Consider the following 23,012-nt stretch of genomic DNA (forward strand, 5'->3'; position numbering starts at 1 on the left):
AAATCTTGACTTCTCTTACAACAATAACGACCTAAGAACTCTAGAATAAATATACTTAATGTATGAAATAGTAATACTGAAATTTTATTAACAATAACATAGAAAATCTGGCCTCATATATTTAGAGGTAGATTTTCCATGGCATGAATCTTCACAATAGTCTAAATTTAGGATGTTAACAATTGCCATACACTTGACACCTTAATACATAATTTACACTCACCACATAACCACAAACACATTTGCCTAGGTATGAACGTAAATGATTAAGGGATATGCACAACCAACAAATGTTTGTCTGTATTTAAATACATTTTACCACAGCTAAGTTTAACAGTGTGCAGTGAGCACGTTACATATTGTAATGACAAAACAAAAATAATGGCTCATCATCTCGCCTTTCAAACTTTTCCATTATGCCTAGACATGATGACCTTCATATGAAACGCATCAAGCTCCACATTCAGTGCAAACGGCCGAGTAATCTAGGAATCACAAGCCATGTGTGATGTCACGACACCAACGTGTCGAATTGGCTTGAGTCAAGCATGGCCACCGTCTCATCAATAGTGGGGCACCGTGGATATGGACCAAACGGCCATACACTCCAGCTGGTGTTCCTGAAAATTACTTAACTAGAGGCATGTTTTGGTGCCATATCTTAGGCACCTAATGATGCAGTATAGATGTATGTCGTGACATCAAACCCCAAGCATAGTAACCACACGCATGACAACAGTCAAGTGAAGGTTATGTAAAGTCCCTAGGTCATAAACCGAACGACACTCTAATGTTTATGAACTTATAATTCAATAGATGAGAATACTAAAGAGGCCAAAATAAGACCATCTACTTATATTTCTGAACTCAAAGGTTTAAATTATAACCATGCTTGTAGAATCTGACTATAAAGCACACACAAAGTTTAGCATTTGGTACATGTGCCTATGGCTCATGCTGCCAAAAGAAGGCACTTATTATACTAAAATTAGGTTAAACCGGTCTTAAAAACAGTCTTAATTGGATATCCTATCACAGTACAAAAGTTCAGCCAATGATAATATAAGAAAAAAAAGTTGGGAGTTAATCTTCACACATACGTTGCAGCACATGCAATAATATACATTCCGTGGTCAACACTGGCTTGGGAAACCGAAGTTAATGGAAATCAACATACCAATTTACATAAAAAGAAACGTATTGTGCATTCTATATTACCTGCTATATGGATCAGAAACTTGGAAATTGCTAAAACAATTACAAAGCTGAAAATAAAACCATGGAAAGCAGTACCTGCTAGGAATTACACCGAGACACGCGGATCAGAGAGCGAACGCCGGTTCAAGATATCTTGTTGACTTTGAGGAATGTAAGTGGGCTAAGGGGCATGATATGTCGTTAGAAGAGGAGAAGGGATGATGGCCAGTGGTCTAGGCTCATGACAAGAGTGGCAGGCAAAGGAGGGCACATGCTTGAGGGGATGTCCAATACGGGGATGGAGAGATGAAATCAGTTTTTTTGTGCAGGAGCAAGATGGATTGTTGCATTGCGTGACCAAGAGATAGCTACTGCTTGGGAAGGACTTTATCCAGCAGTGTATAGATAACAATTTATGATCATAAATAACACTTGCTTACATCGAGTAGAATTTAGAACCAATGAAATAAGTTATGGAACTGAAGTTGACCTTCAGAGAAGACAATCGAAGCAAGCGAAGAGATGTGTCTATATCCGATATCTGGGAAGTTAGTTTCATGGGGAGTTTACCACAACAGTAATTAACACTTTAATCGAACTATATCAATCATTATAAAAACATCTTGTGTTGAAACTATAAATATAAAATTATTGGAATGGATTTTAAACATTAAGGTATAGCCTTTGTTTATAACTGCCATTGTTATATCAACAAAATTAAAATAATTCTCATGTTATGAAAAAATTAAGTATTTTTATTCTCAAAACACGTGCATGACGGTGTTTGCCTCTGTTGGAAGCTCTGAGCCAATGACGAAAATTGCATATTACCACAACATATCCAAGAATTACACAAAATGCCCACGATTGACTTTGGACAAAGGCGTACTTATTTTTTATCAACCAGTGAGATGATGGGATGAATCGACCACCCGCTGGGATGTGAACTCGAGCAGTGCCATCATCCCGGTGTTTCTGGAATGTTACATTCAATGGCTTGCCAATAAACATGGGATTGTGCAGTCTAAATGCGTCTTCCTCTCACCACGCACGTAGTTAAAGCCATGTCGTAAAGGACAGTATGTGCACGTGAACACTCCACATTGATTTTCAATTCAGGAAATCATGTCAACCAGCCCGTGAAGCGCCGTATTAGAGAAATTCATAAATATGTTGCAACCAAATACACACCACGCAACAAAGGTTAAAAAAAAAAGTGACAGCGCGGAGACAAAGCAGCGTGCACCACCAGCAGGAGGGCTCTTTGGTCCAGATCGAAGCGGCATATCTCAATCTACACGTGGGTGGTGGGTGGCGAGGTCGTAAACGCGACGCGGCAAGATGCCGTCAATAATGAATAACGCGGTTCAAACTGGGCCCAGAGGCCGGGTCTGAGGCCGGGTCTGGGGCCGGGTCTGGGGCCGGCGCCGGGTCCGGGTCCGCCCTGGTTCGGGAGTGAACGACGCCCTGCGGCCTGGAGCGCGGCCGCTGAAACTCAATGGGGAGGAAGAGGTATTGCGATGGTGGTGGTAGTGGCTTCGTCACAGCCACGTCTTCCTCATTCTCGTCTGAGGCTAGGGCCAAGGAGCGGTGGACCGACGGTAGCGAAGAGCCTCGTCGTGTTGTCGGTGGACGGCGCGGCCGGCAGAGAGGTGGAGAGGGGAGGGCACGAGGCAGACGGCGGATACAAGTGGGGATGAGAAGTGATGGAGGAATGGAGGGAAGAGGGCAGGGAGGAATTGTAAGAGGGGGGGAACGATTACTGGGGATTGAGAGGCGTGGAGGCGACTAACACTAGAAGAAAAGACCAGGGCAGGGGAAGGAAGCGGCGAAAATCTTCAGTGGGAATGCGAGAGTGGAAAGGTGACGTAGATGGGGGGGGGGAAGAGTTAAACACAAGAGAGACGAAGGCGGGAAACGAGACAGTGAAAGTGGAAAAAAGCGAGGGGATAAACAAGACTGATAAGTCTGTGAGAGGGAAGCTGAAAAGAGGAAATAAAAAATACCGGCATGAGACGATGCTGAGACAGGGATAGGACAGGAGATGAGAGGATAACGAAGATACAGGGAGACGAAAATACGCGAGAGATGGAACAGGGAGACCGATAATACGTGAGAGATGAGACAGAGAGACGAGGACGGGGAGAGATAAGCGATCGTGAGATGAGCCTCACGAGAAGACGAGTGACAGGCAGATAAAGAGGGGAGAGAGCACCCGAGTCGAGAGGGCCCAAAGTGGCAGGGAAGGCGAGGCGAGCCCACAGACAGACACACACGCAGCGTGAGAGAGCCAGGGGAGACACGGAGAGAGACACGGCAGAGACACCGAGGCAGGAGACAAGCGAGAGACAGACAGACAGAGGCCGGCATCGCGCAGAGACCCGCGCCGTGCGAGCGAGCGGCCGACGCGGAAGAGCGGCGGAAGAGCGGCGGGAGACGAACTCCTCCACCCCCCCCTTCCTCCTCGCCTCTTCCTCAACACTGGGCCGCACTCACCGTTGAGCCCCGACACCTGCAGCAGCGCGCCCGACGTGCCGTCGATGACCTTGACCGTGGCGCTGCGGGTGACGGCGAGCACGGCGTTGAGGGACGGGTGGTAGGCCAAGCCGTGGAGGCCCTCCTCGCACCGGAGGCAGCCATCGCTCGTCACCACCCACTCCGCCGCGGCCATGTTCGCTGCGGACCACGGGCCGTGACCGTCTGACCCCACCCCCCACCACTAGCCCCGCCTCTTGCGCGTTACGTCACTTCCGTCGGATACGCCCACAAGCCCGAGAGGCGGTGACGTGGGCGAGCGAGCGACTTCTTTAGGCCATGTTGGGTGGGGGAGGGATTTGTTGGTGGGGCGGGGCTCTATTCTCATGGGCTATATCTTCTTGGTTAAATTTTGATTTAAAGCTTTCGTGACTGCAGGGATTCATATTCTTGGTTCTTTCGGTAAAGTCACGTAGAAGGGAAATAATAAAATAATAAAAAATATTAAACAAAATTCTCAAGAAAATGTTATTGCTGTGGATTTCACACCTGATGATGACTGCTTGTGTTGCAGTCGAAACGTCGTGAGAATTTTTATTGTTTTATATTTATATTATTGTATTATTTCCCTTCTACGTGACTTTACCGAAAGAAACAAGAATATATTCTTGGTTCTTTCGGTATTCTCACGACGTTGTGGCCGAAACGTCGTGAGAATTTTATTTTATTATGTTTTATTTTTATTATTTTATTATTATTTCCCTTCTACGTGACTTTACCGAAAGAACCAAGAAGATGAATCCCTGCAGTCATGAAAGCTTTAAATCGAAATTCAAATGGCTTACAATTAATCCGCCATAGAATTAATTATATATTATGTTAATGTAGAAGGAAGCCAATCGGCGTCGAGCGGCCGACTAATGTGGGCGCTGATTGGCTTCCTTCATTATTAACATAATTTATCATTAATTCTGTCGCGCGCCCACATTCGGCCGCTCCTTCACGTCGATTGGCTTATCTTCAACATTAACATAATTTATTCTGCAGCGCTCCGAGGCGTGCTGTGTCACGGCGCTGTCAGGAGTTTCGCAACCGCCCCCCCCCTCCCTTAGTAAGATGGCCGCGCCTGTCACATCGCACGCCACATGCGGAGCGGCGTGACAAGCACGCGTTGTGGACGCGTGGTGACCGGCGCTGGCAGGGGTGGGAGGAAATGTCGCGACTCTTGAATTAACTTGCTTTATTATTCATTAACCCGCGAGTTCAAGGGGTACAGCTTTTCTTGTAAAACAGCTTGAGGCGGAATGCGTCAACAAACAACATCGATCGATAAAGTAGATCGATCATGCGCCCCACTTCACGTAGCTTGTCACCACGTGACGTGCGCGTATTTTGTGTCAACATCGCATCAGTTTTTTTTAATTTAGCGAATGCTTTTTTTTCACGCGTGACTCTCACACACCGGCACCAGATACAGAAAAAAAACTAAGCAATTAAATCATGGATACGTATTTCCGATGTGTTATGCGAGTGTACGTCGGCCTAACGTCAAGTAGCCACAGAGCCAATGTTGACAGCTTCCCCCTTTCACGTGCAGGACAAACCAATCCGCCCGGCACGCCTTGACGCACTCCACAGCCGGAGCCGAGCCGCGCCGGGGTCTCCTGCGCCACGCAATCACAACAGCGAGCTTGCTGGGCACCGGGGTTGATGTGCCCCATCGATGTGTACGGAAGCGGCACACACTCCCGGACGCGGTTCAAGTGAACGCGCATCAGTCGGTTTAATACGTAGGAGGCTTTCGCGAGCACTATCATCCATAATAAGAGGTTTTTTGGGAGAGGTTATATCGCGTAAAAATGTGTCGTTAAACCCGCCACCAACCGACAGCCAGTTAGTAAGGTTTGTCACGTAAACAGAACGTGGCCAAATCGTTACTAGTACAGCACACCGGTGTGTTGGAGAGCAAATCCACAACATTTACAAATGTAACGAATTGGCATGTTCTGTTTACGTGACAAACCTTACTAATTGGCTGTGGCGGGTTTAACGATATATTTACACGATCTAACGCAAGAAAAACTATACTATGGACACATCAGTCACACGGCCTTCGGGGAGTGCATCATTTCGGCAACATTGGTTCAAGAAAGGCAAACTCTGGATCGGTTTCGACATTCAGTGTGTCTTCAGCAGTCAGGCACGCTTAATAAGATACAGCTGGGCTGGCAAATGCTTTCGCAGCAGAAATACAATGATCCGCGTTTACATAAAGGGGAGCCATGACGCGGATCCTCTAATCCGCGGCACATATGACGCATATGTGCCGTATAGGTCGGTTAAGTTTATACTGTACTGAATTTATATCCAAGAATAAAGCAAATCCAAAAAAAAAAATCTGTTGCGACAAAAAAAGTCAGCACAACCTTTTTCTGTACTCGTGGGGCGAAAAATACCCAACATCCGTTACCTCGACATTTCCCTTGAAGATCTCCAGCTCTGCCTTAACCCAGCTCATTTGTGGAGATCGAATGTGGTCCATGAAGAGTTTTCAATTGGCCCCGATGTACCATGGACCACAGGAGCTCAAACTGACAACAATCCACGAATGAACAGGGATTGGTGGACGTCCGTTATTATCCAGACTTGGCTCGCAGCGATGTGTGTTGCTCTTTCGAAGATGCACTTGTGTGGCCAACAATTCCAGTCGAGTTCAAATGTGTCCACAAATGGTTCAAGTGGGGACATTTCTTTCGATGGTGTTGGCCAGTGGTGGTCAATTGACGTCTCCTGAGCCGCATGCGGCTCTTTAATCCACCACACGTGGCTCTATTGAATGGGCATAACGCAGAACATGCCATCACAGTAGCAAAAAATAATGAATTTAAGATATATAAATAAGCTCTTTGCAGAACTCCTGGGTTCTTTGTGGCTCTTGGTCTGTTAAAGGTCTGCCACCCCTACTGTAGGCATTCAGGCACTTGTACATCAGTGGGGGACGTGTTGTACCATCAATAGATACTGTACTATGTTGAGAGATAGAGCTGCCATGATCTTCCAATTAAAACTTTTTTTTTCCTCTGAGCGAAGTCCAATAATTACTTGAACCACCCTGAAACAAACCTCAGTTTTTGGCCGAGAGGTTAGTAGTTGCCTAAGTTTCCTGTTTTATCGGAATGCAATCAATCTCATCAAAACTTGTAAGCTAAGCAGGCGTGAAACTGAATAGGGCTTGGATGTGTGACCACTAGGCACCCAACATGTTATAGGCTGCAGAGCTACAAAGTTGGCAGCAAAAGGCAGTGCACAAAAAATTAACCCGTAAAAACAAAGTTTTTCACTATAAATCCTTTATATGCGTGGCGGCTAGAGTCCTCTCGTCCTCTGGCTTGAGATGGCTGCCACCTATGGGTCAGATGATTGCATGCCACCATTAAGCAATTGGTAATTAAATATAAAAAAAAAATCCTAAAAAGTGGAACATTTTGGAAAAAAATTTTCACGAAAATACATTGTCACGCACAACGAGTCTGTGTGCAAATGTCAGCCCGATTGGATCACGGGAAGTGGGTTAAAAAAACGACCGAAAGATTTGCACGGTCGTAAGCACGCAAGCAAGTGAACTTAATATAAAGGACTTAAAAATATATTGCACTGTATGTCTATGCTCCTACATTTTTGCTCCCCAAATGTAGCGTCGTATTGGAAGCATAAGCATATTTGCAGGGCTCTTTAAACACGTGTATAGGATTAACCACTCAGGTGTGTGATGAACATAGATGCATAAGTATATTCCACAGCTGGAAAAAAAAGCCTTTGTCAAGTGCAGTGGAAGCGAGAACGGCTTTGGTACAAGATGCACAAATGTAAACACTATTGTGGTAATGATACACAACCTCCGGTGTTTTCCCTCCACGTTTAGAAACATGCATTAAGGTCATTTAGATTATTTTAGTGCTAGAAATGTCCAAATGATGGGCAACTTTGGTGAGCTATCATGTGGCCAGGTCACTTATGGAAAAAAAGTTAATACCTCAGTGGGCTTTGCCGAGGTAGGATGGGGATGGTATCGCTTTATTTGTATGTTTGGAAGATTTGTTTACCTTTCTTGTACTTTGCACTATCATGTTTTTGTACCGTTGTAACGTTCTTAACAGCCCTTATTGGACATATGTGAAAAATATCTTGATAGCTCATCAAATTCCTTCAGTATAAATATTCTGATTCTGAACTATGTGGAAGACGAGATTATAAAACGGTGTTTAACTAATTGAGTGTGTTACTTTGACAAAGATTACTGTAACTTGGCTTGTTGTACTCATGCATGTTTCACTATTTCGTAAAACATGGTAATGTACGACACGTAATTTGGAGTTTATTTCCCATTCCTTTATTAGTTTTAATACACCAAAATGAAATAAGGAATCAGAAGGAGGAATTCTTCATATGTATACAAACATGTATATGTATACAAACCCAAAACAACTATAAACATTACGGATCATATACAAAATGCATCTCGCTGTATACATATGTAAACAATTCATGGGTTCTTAACCTGCCGAGTCCCATTCAATGGAAATAAAAATGATCATTTAACATTTGCAAAGTACAGTATATTGTATGCATATAATAAAAGGCGAAAGTAATATTCTGTACTTTTGACTAAACATTACTCTCATCTTTTAGACTAATCACATTGTACATACCAATATTTTAGGGTTAAGCAAAACCGACTCAGATGCACAAAATGCAATTATAGTATTGATACCAATGTTACAGTAAAGAAACAAGTGAAAGAATATTCGATTGAAAAATAAAATGTATAATTTGCCTGCTAATTTAATATTGTACTTTCAATATTGTACTTTCAGTATTGCACTATTCTTCTTCAGCCCTTAGCTATAACTCAACAGATTAGTTATGTTGGTGTATATTTCAAATGACTGAATTTTTGAAAATATCCCAGTGAACCAAGATATTAACCTATTTACTAATAAAACGTGTTTGTTTAAAAAGCTGCTACAACATAAACATTTGCAATTAATGTGAACACATTTACCAAAATAATCCCATAAATTAAATAAGTGACAGCAATTTTTATTTGTATACCTTTGTATATTGTACCTGCAATGTGCTTTACCCATGCAACAATTTTGAAGCACTTCTAAACAAACAAAAACCAAAGCACCACAATGATTACACCATGAACTATTAAGAGTAGAGCACTAGAAAATATATCTTCTTTACACATATCTGTATAGGGTGGGAGAATGTCATTCATTTATGATGGTAACACATCCTGGCGAACGAAACATTCTGAATGATATCTGCATAGAGTATTGGATGAGTAAATCCCAATGAGTACAGATTTTCCATTCAGTTTTTCTGGGACTACAAGAGAAAATGATTGTCCCCATATTCTTAGAGAAAGTTAGTCTGCATTAGTTTCAATTATCCCCCTTTAAACGTATATAAAAAGTACTTAAACGTACTTTTTATATACAAGTGTTACTGCTATTAATAACTGTCTATACCCCGGATTGTATGAGTTTTGGGGCTGCGATAAATTCCACCTTGGGTTTCCAGATTCCTTTGGTCAAAGATTTATGTTAACCTATCAGGATCAAAACCATAAGCGAGGATTTTGCAAAAACCGAGGTAGAATTATTTGCAGCATCTGTCAAACTTTGCCATAAAACCTTATTTATTTACTGAATTAAATGTAACAAGGGCATACATGTAACAAAGACATACATGATAACAAGGGCATACATGATTTAAATTTTTTTTTAACATCTGTTGTGAAATATACACATTTCAGGCCCCACTGTAGAGGGACAGGAAGTAAATGTACAGTAGAAATATGGGGTAGATGAGGAGAGGCTTCTTCGCCTTGAACTCGTCTCCAACAAGAAGTGAAGCAGCACTGTATGCTGACCAGAAAACACCAAACAGCTGAAAGTACAAAAACAAACACTTAAAACACGATTTAATAATCATGTTGTGAAAAAAAGAAGCATTTTGGAAAATATATTTAACATTTCTAAATGTATCCCTCTATTTAAGGAACGTAACAGGAGGATTTGTCCACAAATCTGGCTCCCGCCTGATGATACTAGTTGTAATTACTGGCGAAACGTCGTACAGATTGTAAATGTTGTGGCTTTGCTCTCCAACACACCGGTGTGCTGTACTAGTAACGAATTGGCATGTTCTGTTTACGTGACAAACCTTACTAATTGGCTGTCGGGTGGTGGCGGGTTTAACGACACATTTATATTTACGCGATCTAACCCAAAAAACCTGTATTATGAATTTCTTACCTTGACAAGAACAGATAGAAAGTCAAAAGAGGTCACCACCAGCAGCATAGGCACGATTACTACGAGTGGCAGGAGAGAGTACCCAATCACTCCCAAAACCTGCCCATAGGACACCTGCACACAGAAAATGATTATTTCTTTTGATATACCTTAAAGACACAAATGCAACATAATTAAAATATAATATAAAAAAACAAGTGTATTATGTTCTGACCTCTCCACCCAAAACTCTGGCCAACAGGAAGATGGTTAAGGAACCAAAGATCCATATTGTTATAATCCATGAAACTACCTGCAGGGAAAATAAAAACACGTCACGTTAATATTGTAATTTCAGTAAAAAAATAATATTCACTAATTAAGTGGATAAAACTAAAGGAAGACTTTAGAAACTTACCCTGAATTGGCCATAGAGAGAAACCATGGCAAAGAAGAGAACCACAGCCAGTGGCCCCCAGAAGTCAGGATTGTCTCGCACGACCTGGCGATTAAAGCCAAGTGCTGGCAATGGCATAAGGACACATCGTAGTTTGTAATAGATATCCTTCAGGTCGATGTCAAGCTCCTCCCTGTGCAGCACAACAGATATCATAACAGAGTCATTCAAATGAATGAAGTGCAAAACTAGTTACTACTGGCAAAGACTAATTAGAAAATCCATTGAAATAGAGAGAAATAAGAATGATTTTAACCGTTCTGATAGTTAAAGGTTTAGTGCTGCATGGAATCATATTATCAAGTAATACACTGCATGCCTATACAAGATCACCATACGTCGATGGTGATTACTGTGAGCAGCTAAGAACAGGTATTGTGATTTTTTTACCCAAAAACGGCATAATGTACATACATGTGCTTTACATTATGTATGTTGATTAACTGTGAATAATCCACCAATAATAGATATCCATTGTAATTTATATGAGAACATTAACCTCCCTCCTCTGGTCTTTGCACCCGATTGGCTTACAAGTGATGACATCACATCTATCCATCTTTAAAACAGGATTTCTCCACAATTTTGGCTCTCCTCTGATCAGACTGGTGGTTGTAATCACTGGTGAAACGTTGGTACTCGAATTGTAAATGTTGTGGGTTTACTCTCCAACACACCGGTGTGCTGAACTAATAACTAATTATCATATTTTGTATATGTGACAAACCTTACAAATTGACTGTCAGGTGGTGGCGGGTTTAACAACATTTATATTTACGCGATCTAACCCAAAAAACCTCTCTTAGGCTAAAATCTGCCAGTATGGGACAATGATTGCTGCGAGTAATACCAACGGAGTAATTTGCAGATGATTTTAGAATTGACACCAGCACAATGGCTGGTGTCAATTATGGTTAATATACCCACACTAATAACCAGAGCGGCCTGCTGCGTTCAAACAGCAAATCCCTGCAACAAGTTGCAAACGTGCTACCGCTGGGTCATGCTACTGCCCCCAAACACTCTTGGAGGGGTTATTTGAAGACAGTTATACTGTATAAACACTTTTCACAAACATTGCCTTCATTGGGTTACTTTCTTCAATTGTGGAAAATCACGATAGCACGGTCCTGGCTTTTGATCACACACACCCATGACTGAGGCTTACAGAAGCGGCTTGCTGTCTTCTGGTTCATCACCCTCCTCCACCTCCAGGAGCCAGCCATAGCCCTTCTTGCGCAGGAAGGTCGTAGCGGTGGAGTCAGTCTTCACGTCCTCACCAAACTGCACCTTCACGTCCTCCGCTGCTATATTACCACTCAGATCTGGAAGTAACAATGTCTTTCTCTTAGCGAAATAAAGTAAATAGCAAAGCAGTTGGATAGGTCAACAAGCAGGCTGAGAAAAAAGCCAGGCAGGTGAAGAGACAAGGCAGTGAGATTTGGAGTCCCAAAGGCAGCGATGGCGATGCGGGTAATACGATTAAACCGAGAGAGTTCTAATGCGAGGAAAACCAACACTTGAGTGGAGACAGAAAGAAAATCTGTTCACATACACTTTTACCCATTTTGGTCCACAACAACGCATGAGTTGGGATACTGTATTGCTTCTTACGTTGAATAAGCCCAATAGTTTTGATGGAATGCTATTGCCAAGAACTGGTAACGCAGCAGAATGTTTACCCTGAACTCCGATGAGCCTCCCCTGTCGGACACAACCGGTCCAGAGTTTTCTTGGTTAAACAATAGTTGCTGGATATTATTGGGTTGGAAATCCAGCAGCTAAACATTTTATGTTTTTGTGGAAACAGAACAGAGTTCTGCTTACATAGTGTAGATATTGCATGTGATGATACGGGGACAAGCATAGGCATGACAGTGCGGGGAGTCTTGAAGGCAAGAGAGACACGGTGACAGATGAGCACAGAGGTGAGACAGCAAGAGATGAACAGAAAGATGTGCAGACAGGGAGAGAGGGGGGATACAACTGCGGAGTGCCCAGTCCAGGAAGACAGATTATAAGGGCGAGGGGACATGAAGACGATGGACAAGGAAACTGCTGGATTCTGGTTTCCTGACTCCGTTCAGGTCACGGGGGGTTGTGATTGACCATACTTCACCACGCTGGTCGGCGCGAAAAACCTGTGAGATGACGCCGATACACCCAAGTCACAGTGGCGGATCGCACAGACCACCTTTGAGTGTAACAGTTGCCTCGAGTCGATGACTTAGGAGGCGCTAAATCACTTTCCGCATTGAACCCTCCTCGCCGTGTCAACTCTGCGCTCACCCTCGTTCCCTGGCGACGCCACGAACGTGAAGTCGCCGTTCCCGGGCGCGAACCGCTCCTGTGGCACGTTCGGAGGATTCATCTCAGCGAGTAGTAGTGGCTGTAGTGATGATGATAATAATCGTTGTTCTTGTTGTTTTAGCTCTTGTGATGACTAACGCTGCTGTCAGCAGACCGAGGCCTCGCCTATCGCGCGCCTTCGCTAGGCCGCGCCGCCATCGTTGCCCGCGCGGTGCCCCACGGGAAATCTCCACGTCGCTACCGGGGGCGAGTTATTATTTTAAATTTACAAAAATTAAATTAATAAAATCTAACCCTAACACTGGCGTTGTCTTATTATCACAACTATTAATTTAATACGTCGGTGTATTGTTTTCAGCGTTGGGTTTGTCGTCGTTATGTTAATGAGGAGGAGGAGGCGTGGCCACCGCCGCCGCTGCACCAATCAGAGAGCGGCGCGCGGGAAATTTGGCGCGCGAACGTCACCGCGCAGTAATCTCAGCCCGGCGTCACTGCTCAAGAGCCACACACGGATACAAGAAAGACGACGGATCGCAACTAATATTCCCGTATAAACATAACAACAATCACCCACAGGCTCCTCGTCGGAGCCTCGTCGGAGCCTGTGAGATTAATTATTTTTTTATCGGCGTTTGTAATCAAGGGCACGAGTCAATAGCGCGCCGATCTCCGCTCGCGAACTACTTTTGGGACTTCCCCGTCAGCGCCGAGGCCCATTCATCAACCTCTCGTTGTTTTTCATCAACTTTCATCGCCACCGTTCAACCTCTCTGCTCGGTACACACGCCTGGCTCTCGACTGCAGTACAGTACCGCGCTCTCGTCATTTCGAACCGTCGTTGTTTACTGCCGCATACACAACAACGGTTGTCCAGATGCGCACCGTCGGCGAATGAATTTCGTTGTCTCCCGCGATTGTTTTCTGTCTCGGCTGTCTCCATTCTATCTCCACTGTCCCCTACCCTCACCTATCTTTGTCTCCTCGCTGATGGGCTTAAGCGGTGTGCTTTCGCTAAGTTGTCCCCACCTGAAGAAGGACGCTTGTGTTGCGCCCGAAACGTCGTTATCTCTTTACCTACGTGGCTTTACCGAAAAAACGAATCTCTGATAGTCCCCTACATGACATATTGTCCCCCTGTTCTGTCATGAGATTCCCCCCTCCCCTCCTCCCGGCCCTAACTCCATCTCCTTTCTCCCCAGCCCCCCAATTTGTGTACCCGCCCCCTCATCGCCGTCCCCCATGGGGATCTCGGGGCTTCTGCAGTTCCTGAAGGAGGCGTCGGAGCCCATGAACGTGAGCCGCTACCGCGGACAGACCGTGGCCGTGGACACCTACTGCTGGCTACACAAGGGGGCCTTCGCGTGTGCGGACCGCCTGGCCAAGGGCGAGAACACTAACCAGTACTGCTGACAAACATCCCACCTATAGGACCACAAATCTTGGGGAATTGTTTGGTCGCCCGTTCTGGCAGCCATCCTGTTTGTGCTCTTTGGTTCTTTCGGTAAAGTCACGTAGGTCTCAAATGAATTAAATCACGACGTTTCGGGCGCAACACAAGCGTCCGTCATCAGGTGGGACAACCACAGCAAGAAACAATTGCTGAAGTGGGTAGAAGGACTCCCGTAATACGAGGTTATACTGGTAGGAACCTCCTGGTTACACCAGCCCACAGGGGATTATTGTGTCCATCCGTCGTGCAGGGATGGGCTGGGGAGGGTGGAGAGGGGCTGGGTGGGGAGGGTGGGAAGGGTGGGGCTGGGTGGAGAGGGGCTGGTCACCCCGTGGTGCCCTTATAAAACTCAACGTTTAACTTACTCACGCCGGCTTGTGCCCGCCCTCACAGTCGGGCATATTTGCGGAATACACGCCGCCGTTGACCCTGGCCATTGACCGAGCAACCCAACGTTCCTACCAGCTCCCTCCGCAGGAATGTGTTATAGGTACGAGAGGGGGAGGGGCAAGGAGGAGAGGGGGGGGGGTGCTGCCGGATGAAGACGCTTGTGTTGCGCCCGAAACGTCGTGATTTATTTTATTATATACCTACGTGACTTTACCGAAAGAACCAAAGAGTATGGATACCTGCAGTCACGAAAACTTCAAATCTAGATCTTATTTGTGGGTTCGGGCCATCCTTGGATTGTTCTCGCGTTCTCTTGACGAGTCAAAACCGTGTGTTACAAATCCCAAATTATGTACGTTGAACTTCTTTCGCACCGTACATAGACAACAGTGCTCATCAGAAGTGCGGGGGAATGACAACAAACTAAACACTATTATACTTGTTTCCAGTGTTCAAATGCCTTAAAGCAGAAGTCACAAACCTTATTGAAGTCTCGGCATGTCACTCTATATTCTAAAGTCATCAAATAGGTCACGAGACAATTTGACAATTATTAAACATAGTAAAATGATACAGGATCCTCTATATACTTTTAATTCTGCATAATGTGGTGTTGCTAGATCTTTCCATAATACTATGAACAATGTGTTATTGCTAGGGAAACCCAAAAAAGTCACTAGATATAGTGACGAAATCGCTATGTTGGTAACCCCCGCCCCAATTTCTACATGGCCACTTGTTAAAGTCGATTACAAACTCCATTACTCTATAGTGAGCAGCAGGGCAATGGGCTTGCTTTGGAGATTGCAGAGGCAGTGAAGCTGCACGAGGTCCCACGAGTAAGAGGGACCCAGGCACTGCGCTACAAAGAGGGGAATTTGGACAGGAAGTCCCATTTAATGAATTGCATCAGGGCCCATGCAAACCACATGACACAACTGATGAGTAGTGTGGAGGAAATTGAATGCATCGTCGAATCTCATATCTCTTTATGAACCCCCTATGGCAGGGGTCCGTAATCAAAATAACAAGAGCCATTTTTTACGTATTCGGTTAAAAAAATTCAAGAACCACAATGCATGTGTATAATGTCACGAAGCAGTCCTTGAAGAGCCGTACGTGACTCCGGAGCCGTAGGTTGCTGACCCCTACCCTATGGCCTCTTGGATTTTTATAGCCTGGCAGTCATACTTGCAGGCCCATCCAAACGTGGTATACATTTCTCTGCCACTGTATACTGGCTCAATCAAATCAAAGTTAGGTAATCACTTTGTCGTAGATGCATCTCTTGCTAAACAGACCCTCTTAGCTAAACTAGAATGGATTGTTAACTTTTATTGTAAGGAATGATGGAGTATTGATATATTCTCCCAACACAACAACTTACAGCCTTTTGTCAATCCACTGCTGGATGAAGAACTCTCCACACCTTTTGGTCGTTGGGTTTGAATGACCATAATCATGCTGGCTAATATAGGTTGGTGAAGGGGGGAAGAGAGTCAGGATCAGTTGAGTTATCACTCACCACTAATGTCAGCCATGGCTGGGAATTGAACACGGGTCACCAGATTCATAGTGAAGTGCTCTAACAATTGTGCCACAGCTTTCCCCCAGGTTATTAATAATTTCACTAAATAATTTTGCTAAATTTGCTTTCTACCGTCCATTCTCTCCTCCGGGCGCTATGGGCAGTAATTCCACGCAACGCTCCGTGCTTGTTTGTTCAGAAGTCCAGTGTCCAGTTCGTCCGTCCCCTATGGGCAGGAATTCCACACAAACCCCCTCTGCCCCCCCTCTCTCTATTTAAGGTCTCAACACAGAGACGTCTTTCTGTGTGCCTATGTTTGTGTTTCTCTCTGTTTGTCTCTGTGTGAGTCTCTCTCTGCTTGCGTCTGTCTGTGTGTCTCCGTGTCTATGTTTTGGCTCTTTCTGAAATGTAGCAATCTTTGGAAGAATGTAATCAACCAGGTAGGGTGTTGACTGTTTTGTTGGCCGACTCTCTGTGTTGTGTTGAATTGCATTATATTTCCAAGTTTACTATGTTTTATTTATTTCTACGTGACTTTACCGAAAATTTTGAATCTAGTTTATTAATAAACGTGTCAAGTATTACTACAGTTATTGTAAAGTAAATGTCAAAGAAAAAACATCCACTAGAAGAGAGAAAAAATGAGTAACATTGTTATGCACGTTGTGTTCAGGTATGTGTTCTACTGCGTCAAGTTCATTGAGATGCTGCTGGGCTGTGATGTGAAACCAATCCTGGTGTTTGACGGTTGCATGCTGCCCTCCAAGAAAGAAGTGGAGAAATCGAGGAGAGAGTGAGTGTCAAAGAATAAAAAGGCAGCATCTGCCATCAAGCCATGGTAGCATCTGCCAGGACTTGATAGCCAAGTGTTAAGTGACAAAGTGTGAGCTTTATTCAAGCACAATACAGTATATTGACAAATACTCTGCATCTCCGATATTATCTGATTATACTTTGCACATACACCTGTTCCGTACTGCCTTCCAGGTTACTTCCAATTGGTGAATGGAATACATTGGTAGGCTGACTTATTTCTGTACTGGACATCCGTGTAAAGAGCTTTATGCTCATTGGATTCCTCCAGTCTAAATTAAGATTCTGATTCTGAATAGTGCAGATGCTCAAATGAAACAGCAATATGTCGAGACATGAAATTTAAATCTATTGCCACCATTGTGTGCGAGTGTAGGAGGCGACAGCTGAATCTACAGAAAGGCAAGCAGCTACTGCGGGAAGGAAAAGTGTCAGAGGCGCGTGCCTGCTTCACACGCTGCATCAACGTCACCCCACAGATGGCTCTAGAGGTCATCAAGGTACCACACGCAGGACATCTTCAAACCAAGCTCCACTCAATGTGTACTATATAATGAGTGCTCAAGTATTTTCCAAGTTGTATACCTTGAAGGTTGTATACAAGTGAAGTGCTTGACCCCTGCAGGCAGCACGTGCCCGGGGTGTGGACTGCATCGTCGCTCCGTACGAGGCCGATGCACAGCTTGCCTACTTGAACCGGTCTGGGATCGTTCAAGCAGTCATCACAGAAGACTCAGATTTGCTTGCATTTGGATGCGACAAGGTGCAGGTTTTTTTTAACAACAGAGCCTATGTTGTTTTATGTCAATCAAGACTTTAATTTTGAAAACTACATTTATTTCTGAGGTCAAATCGAACGTGTTTTGATTTCCAGGTAATTCTCAAGATGGATCAGTCAGGAAATGGAGTTGAAATTTCTCGGTCTCGACTTGGCCGTGTTACACACCTGGGCAACTACTTCACAGAAGAGAAGTTCCGCCACATGTGCATCCTCTCTGGATGTGACTACCTGCCCTCCATTCCAGGCATTGGCCTGGTGAAAGCCAGCAAGGTCCTCAAGTTGTCCAATGACCCCAATATAGTGAAGGTACTGTCCACAGCCAAGCCATTTAGATTTTTTTTTTTCTGTTGTGACAACACATTACTTTAATGATTAGATTAATAATTTTCCTGTACCCATGCGTGTGCGTGTTCCTTTAAAATAGGTAATCCGAAAAATGGGCCATTACCTTAAGATGAATGTGACTGTGCCGGAGGAGTACATCGAGGGGTTTGTACGTGCTGACAACACCTTCCGCTACCAGCTCGTTTTTGACCCGATATCCCGGCAGCTGTGTCCCCTCAACCCATATCCCGAGGATCTTGACTCCAGCCAGCTGTCCTACGCAGGGGCGTATCCTTTCAAAGCATTGTTCACAAGAAAACAGGCCCACATTAACAAAGCCTGATATCGCGCCCAGCATTATTCGGTTATGTGCTAGATTAATACTGATCAAGTTTTATTCAGAAAAAAAGTGAGTGACATTCCAACACCTAAGAAAATGATATTTGTACTTTGACCTTACATTATACTATTAAACAGATGGATCGACAGTTCTCAGGCCCTACAGATTGCGCTGGGTAACATCGATATCAACAACATGATGAAAATAGATAACTTCAATCCAGACACAAGCAAGGTAATGCACATGCACATTTCAACAGTTTGCCTATCAAACAGAGGACTTTTGTCGAAATATAATTTGTGTTAACGTGTGCTTTTCTCTGGTTTTGGCATTAGCCTGTTGCTGTGAAGAGTCACAGCTGGTATCGTAATTCACAGCGTGTGGACAGTAATGCACACATGCTGAGCATTTGGGACAAAAGATACCGCCCTGCTGGCAAGGATGGTGTTTCTGCAGGCAATGGTCCTTCCCCAGTCAAAGCAAAGAACCAGATACTTCCAGAAAGGAGTGGCTGCATGAAAGGGAAGGAGAGAGTCATTGTTGCGTCTTTCATGAAGTCACGCAAGACAGATGCGGCTTCCAAGAGGCAGAGGCAAGGTGTGTTGCACTTAGAAAACATTTTGTCGATTTTTATGAGTCTGTTCATACATTGGAAATATATTTTATCTCGTTAATTAAATCTATTGTATGCCTGTAAAAGTTTACAACGTTTTTTTTGTGAACGGTACATTATTGTGCATGTTGATCTTTTTGCTGCTTTGAATGTTTTCACGCAGACGAGTCAAAGGTGTTGGAAATGGACCTACTTGAACAGTATTCCTTTTCCGGAAACAAAAAAATGTGCAAAAGCTCAGATGTAACAGACAGCCTTCCCTTGAGTGAGGGTGGAGTTGGGGGTGAACAATCATGTTCTCAGCAGCAACAAGTGAAGCACAGCTCCAACGTTTCCAATCACAAGAGCAGGTTCACCCGCTTGTTGAACAAGAAGGATCAACAGCAAGAAATTGTGTTCACACCTGGCACAAGAAGCAGGTGATTCTCAGCAACATTTAAACATATTTAACAGCTTTTAATCTTGATTTGAAGCTTTCGTGACTGCAGGAATCCATACTCTTTGGTTCTTTCGGTAAAGTCACGTAGGTATAAAATAAAATGAAATAAATAACGACGTTTCGGGCGCAACACAAGCGTCCGTCATCAGGTGGGAAAGCATGGTCTGCTGCTGAGGCAGACTGTTTTAAAAGGTTTGAAATGGGTGTAGCCTAAGGGTCATAAATAAGTGGTCGGGGCTAGTGATGTTAACGTGAGAAATTAGCATGTAACTGTAGAAAAGAAGTAAAGCGGCCTAGACGAGGGCACGGAAGTGGCTATGTTAATGTGAGAGATTAGCATGATGTTAATGTGAGAAATTAGAGGGCACGGAAGTGGCTATGTTAATGTGAGAGATTAGCATGATGTTAATGTGAGAAATTAGAGGGCACGGAAGTGGCTATGTTAATTTTATAAATTAGCATGTAACTGAAGAAAAGGAGAGCAACCCAACGGGTGTAATCCAAAGGGCCTGTGAGTATGAGAGTGCAATTCAAAAGACATGCGAGCATGAGAGTGCAATCCAAAGGCAAGAGAGTGCAATGCAACGGACATGTGAGCATGAGAGAGGCATAGAGAGAGACACAGAGAGTCGAAATAACAGCTGACATAGGCAGGTAGGATGGAAACATCAGTCAGTTAAGACTTTACCTGGTTAATAACATCCTTCCAATGATTGCTCAGTTTGTACCCATCCTCTCGGTTGAAGTTGTGTCTGTGTTTATATATCTGGATGGCTTCATGAACAAATCTCTGAAAGTAGCCGGTGGGTTTGCAGAGTACGTCCGTCTTGGAGGTACTCTGCCTCACACTCGTGGCTTTTGTCAGGAATAAAATGTGAGCTGTTATTTCGTCTAATATTTTTTTTAGGTTTTTCTACCCATCAAAAGAAGAAGCACAATCACCAAACTTGGTAAAATCATTATCGCCAAGTCAAACCGAGGTCAAGTCTAGTAAAGATCAAGGACAATCGGAGGCAACAGTTGATCAAGAACTAACTGGCAGTTCAAACCAATCAGGAGAAGTGTCATCACCCTTAAAGGAGACACACTGTCTGACATCCTCAGCACAAGATGAAGGGTCACCACTTTCAAATTTTCCAGAGAATGTCACAATGACAGAAAGTAAAATATCCAGTGCACAGCCACGGCAGGTGACTGCAACTGCCTTCAGTTGGTCCGGGAGCACGACAAGACATGCACAAGAGAGCAACTCTGCCATCGACAAACTTAGCCGTTTTAGAAGGCAACCACAGGTTTGAATTATACTTATTTTCCTTGTTAATAAATGAGGTGATAATGCATTATTTTACACAGGAGAACCTTGAATATCGCGGGTTTACGTCCACGGTTTCGGCCTATTTCGGTCAACCTCTTTGTATACCAATTTATCTCGCGCGGGGGTGCATTTGGGCCTTTTGCGAGTCTACTGTATCATTGGCTGATACCGTGGGGCGGGCGAGGGACATGAGGCAGTCAGTGGCACCTCAACCTTTGCCATGCAAGCATCTTGCGGACAAAGAACCCTATTATAACCTCCTAACAGACTGTTGGGGTAAGTGCTGATAGCGAGCACCGATAAAGGCTGGCACGGCACACGAGGGGGTGGGTGGCCAACACCATGCCTGGCCGCCGTTTCATCTGCCCAGTGGTGATGTTTACAGATCACACTAGGTACTCTTTTTAGGTGGAGTCGACCTAGGGGAGGCCCATGACCGGTTCAGATAATTATCACTGGTGTTGGCTGTGAGCGGGAATCGAACTCCGGTCGCCGGGTTCGTAGCGCAATGCGCTAACCGCTACACTACTGCCCCACACTCGTGGACAAACACAAGCTTTGGATCATCGTCATCAATAAATACAGTATTTAGGATTTATACTATTGTCTAAACAGATTTTTTTATATAGGGTTTTTACATGTTCATTTCAGTTATTTAGTTTTTCGTTTATTGGGCATACAGTACTTGTTTAAATTGTGACGTGCCTTTTTGGTTGCCATGTACCTTACCCCATTATTTAGGTAAGGCTTAAATATTGAATATCGTGGTTTTTACTTTCGCGGAACTTTCAAAGAACATAACCCCCGCAATATTGAAGAGTCTCCTGCATGCGTCAGTAATAACATTGCGGTGTACATTTTATTTCCCAACAGGAAGCAGTTTCAACAACGAACCTACCAAGCACAAATACGTTAAATCCATTTGCTCAAATGGGTCAAAGATGTTTACAGACTCGGGCAGCAGGAGATGATGGTGGCAACCTGAATGAGACTGAGGATGGCCATGAGGCCTCCCTCTCATCCTCCCCACCATCATTACCACGTGCCAGCCTCCAATCTCCTGCCAGAGGAATTATTGTTACCTCTCCAGCACAGGATTTTACAAGCTGTCCACCCAATCCGCATTTTAAGGTAATTTTACAAATAATTCCAGTCCTATGATTATCGTGTAATTAACTTCAGCAATGCCACCAATTTGAGCAGCTGCATTCTTATCGTTTCAAAATAGAGCAAATGCCACTCATTTCCAGAGAATACGCATAACAAAAAGTGTTAATCTTAACATGTTTATGTAAACCTGAATAATGATGGCCAAATATACAGGGTGATCCTTTTATAGATGCTCTACTAATTTCTCATGACTATCTTCTCAACATATGACTGCATATTGTGAAAGCTATGGCTCCATATCTTACAGAGGAGAGTTCAAAAGATTTAACAAGTATATTGAGTGAGAGTGATGTTTAAGAAGAGTGATGTGAGATGTTGAATTTTTTAAAATAAAATGTCTTGTGTATATCTACATATTTTAGATCGGTACATAGAAATCTAATTTTGGGAAAATTCAGACTTAATTTCAAACTTATATATTTTTAGTAATTGCACTTGCCATCATAATTGATTAGTTAGCAGTTGATATTTTTACGTGGCATTGCAAAATCTCGCACACTATTCAAGTTATTCCAAAGTGCGCCATTAAAACAACATGTGCTTTGCGCAGGGTGTGGGGCTGTCGAAGGCAGGCAAGGTCCTCTCTGGAGGCAGCCACAGCCCCCGCATGTTCGGCCAGGCCAAGGCCAGCGGCCTTAGCCGCAAAAAACCTGTAAAACACAACAACTCTGAGAACCTGAGCCAAGGCTCTCAACCAACGCTCAGCAACCTCTGGAGCAATTTCCAATATAAAAGGTGGGCTGCAATTTTGTGAATTGAAAAAAAAAATGTATTCTTTAAAAAAGTTAATAGACAGTATGAATTTTCGTGAGGATAAATCTGTTTGATTTCCTACCCAATCCGTAGGGAAACCGAGAACTTGATGTCTACAAGAAGTACGCTTCCCCTGTCACCCGTGAAGAGCAACATCTCTGTTTGATTCTAGATTTGAAGCTTTCGTGACTGCAAGGATTCATGCTCTTAGTTCTTTCGGTAAAGTCACGTAGGTAAAAAATGAAATTCAAATTAATAAAAATTAAAATAAAACAATAAATATCACGACGTTTCGGAGGCAACACAAGCTTCCGTCTTCGAAACGTCGTGATATTTATTGTTTTATTTTTAT

At 43.8% G+C, this 23,012-nt stretch overlaps 3 protein-coding genes across 10 annotated transcripts in view; 1 reads left to right on the forward strand and 2 right to left on the reverse strand.

Moving 5' to 3' along the window:
- BIRC6 (baculoviral IAP repeat containing 6) overlaps positions 1-3,897 on the reverse strand; it is a 149,365-nt gene extending 145,468 nt beyond the window's left edge. For all 5 annotated transcript variants that reach the window (XM_078858192.1, XM_078858191.1, XM_078858190.1 and 2 more), the window contains exon 1: positions 3,694-3,897. In XM_078858192.1, coding sequence (XP_078714318.1) covers positions 3,694-3,868 — 175 coding nt within the window. In that variant the 5' untranslated portion in view covers positions 3,869-3,897. The remainder of the gene's footprint in view (positions 1-3,693) is intronic.
- Positions 3,898-8,047: 4,150 nt separating this feature from the next.
- Positions 8,048-12,977, reverse strand: YIPF4 (Yip1 domain family member 4). The gene is made up of 6 exons (XM_078858194.1): positions 12,724-12,977; positions 11,603-11,759; positions 10,396-10,567; positions 10,213-10,290; positions 9,999-10,112; positions 8,048-9,630 (listed from the first exon to the last, which is right to left on the reverse strand). Exons 1-6 carry the CDS (start codon positions 12,803-12,805, stop codon positions 9,493-9,495), a joined length of 741 nt encoding a protein of 246 aa, XP_078714320.1. The 5' UTR covers positions 12,806-12,977; the 3' UTR covers positions 8,048-9,492.
- Positions 12,978-13,220: 243 nt separating this feature from the next.
- On the forward strand, positions 13,221-22,975 carry EXO1 (exonuclease 1). 4 transcript variants are annotated; one of them, XM_078858195.1, is made up of 14 exons: positions 13,221-13,521; positions 13,944-14,144; positions 16,786-16,905; positions 17,302-17,425; positions 17,551-17,688; positions 17,800-18,012; positions 18,131-18,318; positions 18,508-18,604; positions 18,706-18,967; positions 19,147-19,402; positions 20,330-20,714; positions 21,611-21,868; positions 22,458-22,642; positions 22,754-22,975. In XM_078858195.1, the coding sequence occupies exons 2-14, from the start codon at positions 13,984-13,986 to the stop codon at positions 22,824-22,826; spliced, it is 2,460 nt and encodes an 819-aa protein (XP_078714321.1). In that variant the 5' UTR covers positions 13,221-13,521; positions 13,944-13,983; the 3' UTR covers positions 22,827-22,975. The 4 variants fall into 4 exon arrangements, with proteins under 4 accessions (XP_078714321.1, XP_078714324.1, XP_078714322.1 ...); XM_078858198.1 differs by having other exon boundaries at positions 18,748-18,967; XM_078858196.1 differs by having other exon boundaries at positions 13,944-14,105.
- The last annotated feature ends 37 nt before the right edge of the window (positions 22,976-23,012 follow it).

This window comes from Lampetra fluviatilis, chromosome 7 (genome assembly GCF_964198595.1).
Source record: "Lampetra fluviatilis chromosome 7, kcLamFluv1.1, whole genome shotgun sequence".
In the NCBI taxonomy this organism is placed as follows: Eukaryota; Metazoa; Chordata; class Hyperoartia; order Petromyzontiformes; family Petromyzontidae; genus Lampetra; species Lampetra fluviatilis.